The 1,213-nt window shown below is 42.0% G+C and overlaps 1 protein-coding gene across 1 annotated transcript in view; it reads right to left on the reverse strand.

Moving 5' to 3' along the window:
* Nucleotides 1-269: 269 nt before the first annotated feature.
* Nucleotides 270-1,213, reverse strand: part of LOC103359284 (vesicular inhibitory amino acid transporter-like) — a 15,532-nt gene continuing 14,588 nt past the window's right edge. The window contains exon 8 of the mRNA XM_008284545.1: nt 270-589. Coding sequence (XP_008282767.1) covers nt 270-589 — 320 coding nt within the window. The remainder of the gene's footprint in view (nt 590-1,213) is intronic.

Raw genomic sequence — 1,213 nt, forward strand, 5'->3', positions numbered from 1 at the left:
ACTTCAACACTACAACCTGCCATTGTGTTTACAGTAGAGAGAGAAGCATTGACTTCACAGATCCCACATTCTAGAGGTGTAAAGTTACATCTAAGCCATGTTTTACAAAGGAAGACATTATTTTCCATTTCAACTTCTAAATATGCTTCTTTGATTTACACAAATGAGTTTTTAGGGATCTAATGAATGACTGGAGAGGAGCCTAGATGCAGAAATAAATACGAAGCAGGACTTACAGTTGTCCTTTAGGTTGACCAGCTTGACCCTTCCTACAGTCCCTCCACCAGCCTTTTCAGCGAACAAATCACACCAGACACACTGCACATGACCCCCAGAGTCAGTATAGCCACATCTATCAGCCGGTCCTTCACAGTGAGCTGCCCCCACTGCAGTCGAAGGTGAAACAGACACGGCAGTATGAGTGTCATCGCTGCCCCGGTCACGCTGCCTGTCAGACCCATCAGCAGGGAGAACCTGGGCACCAGTAGGGCCAGGAGGTATGACGCCATCAACAGGGTGCCACGGACCACCAGGGCTGGACGAGACACACCTCCACCTCCATGTTTGGAGTACGATGAGACAGCAGCATCTGGAAGGAGGAAGAATGAAGAGAAGTTGACGAGCTGTGTGGTGCTTGTGGTAGAGACCATGTTTATGGGTCGCTGTGTTCTCATTCGCTGCTTCCCAGTCGCATATGTGCAGCGGTTTTATCGGCTTCCAAGTTCACAATCATGAGATCGTATTTTCTGACCTAAATTTATTGAGGTGATACTATAGAGGACAGAAAAGTTTAAATGACCAAAGTTGGCTGAAACTGTCAGTTGATGTTACATCATGAATCATAATCTGATGACTTCATGACTGTAACAGGAAAGTTCAGCTGTGGTGAGCAACGTGTTGTTGTGTCCTCCCAGGGGTTATTTTTGACCGAAGGTACAAGGTTTTATGTTTTACCTATCCTAATGCTGGATCTCTCATAATTAATCTTGTTATTTATTGATCAACAGTATGTGTTTAATTTTTGTTTTTAGTGAAATATACATAAATATAGTATTGATCATCTTTTTGTGTAAGGACGTCTAGTTAAATTGTGTTTAAGCTTCAAACTACATAGATTTGGGGGAACGTTTCCTCTTTTCCTCTCTAATTTTTTTGAGTTGATTACTCATAAAAAATATTTTTTATTCCAACTAGTATTTCCTTGTTATTTAAT

Source organism: Stegastes partitus, unplaced genomic scaffold (assembly GCF_000690725.1).
Source record: "Stegastes partitus isolate 25-593 unplaced genomic scaffold, Stegastes_partitus-1.0.2 Scaffold9, whole genome shotgun sequence".
In the NCBI taxonomy this organism is placed as follows: Eukaryota; Metazoa; Chordata; class Actinopteri; family Pomacentridae; genus Stegastes; species Stegastes partitus.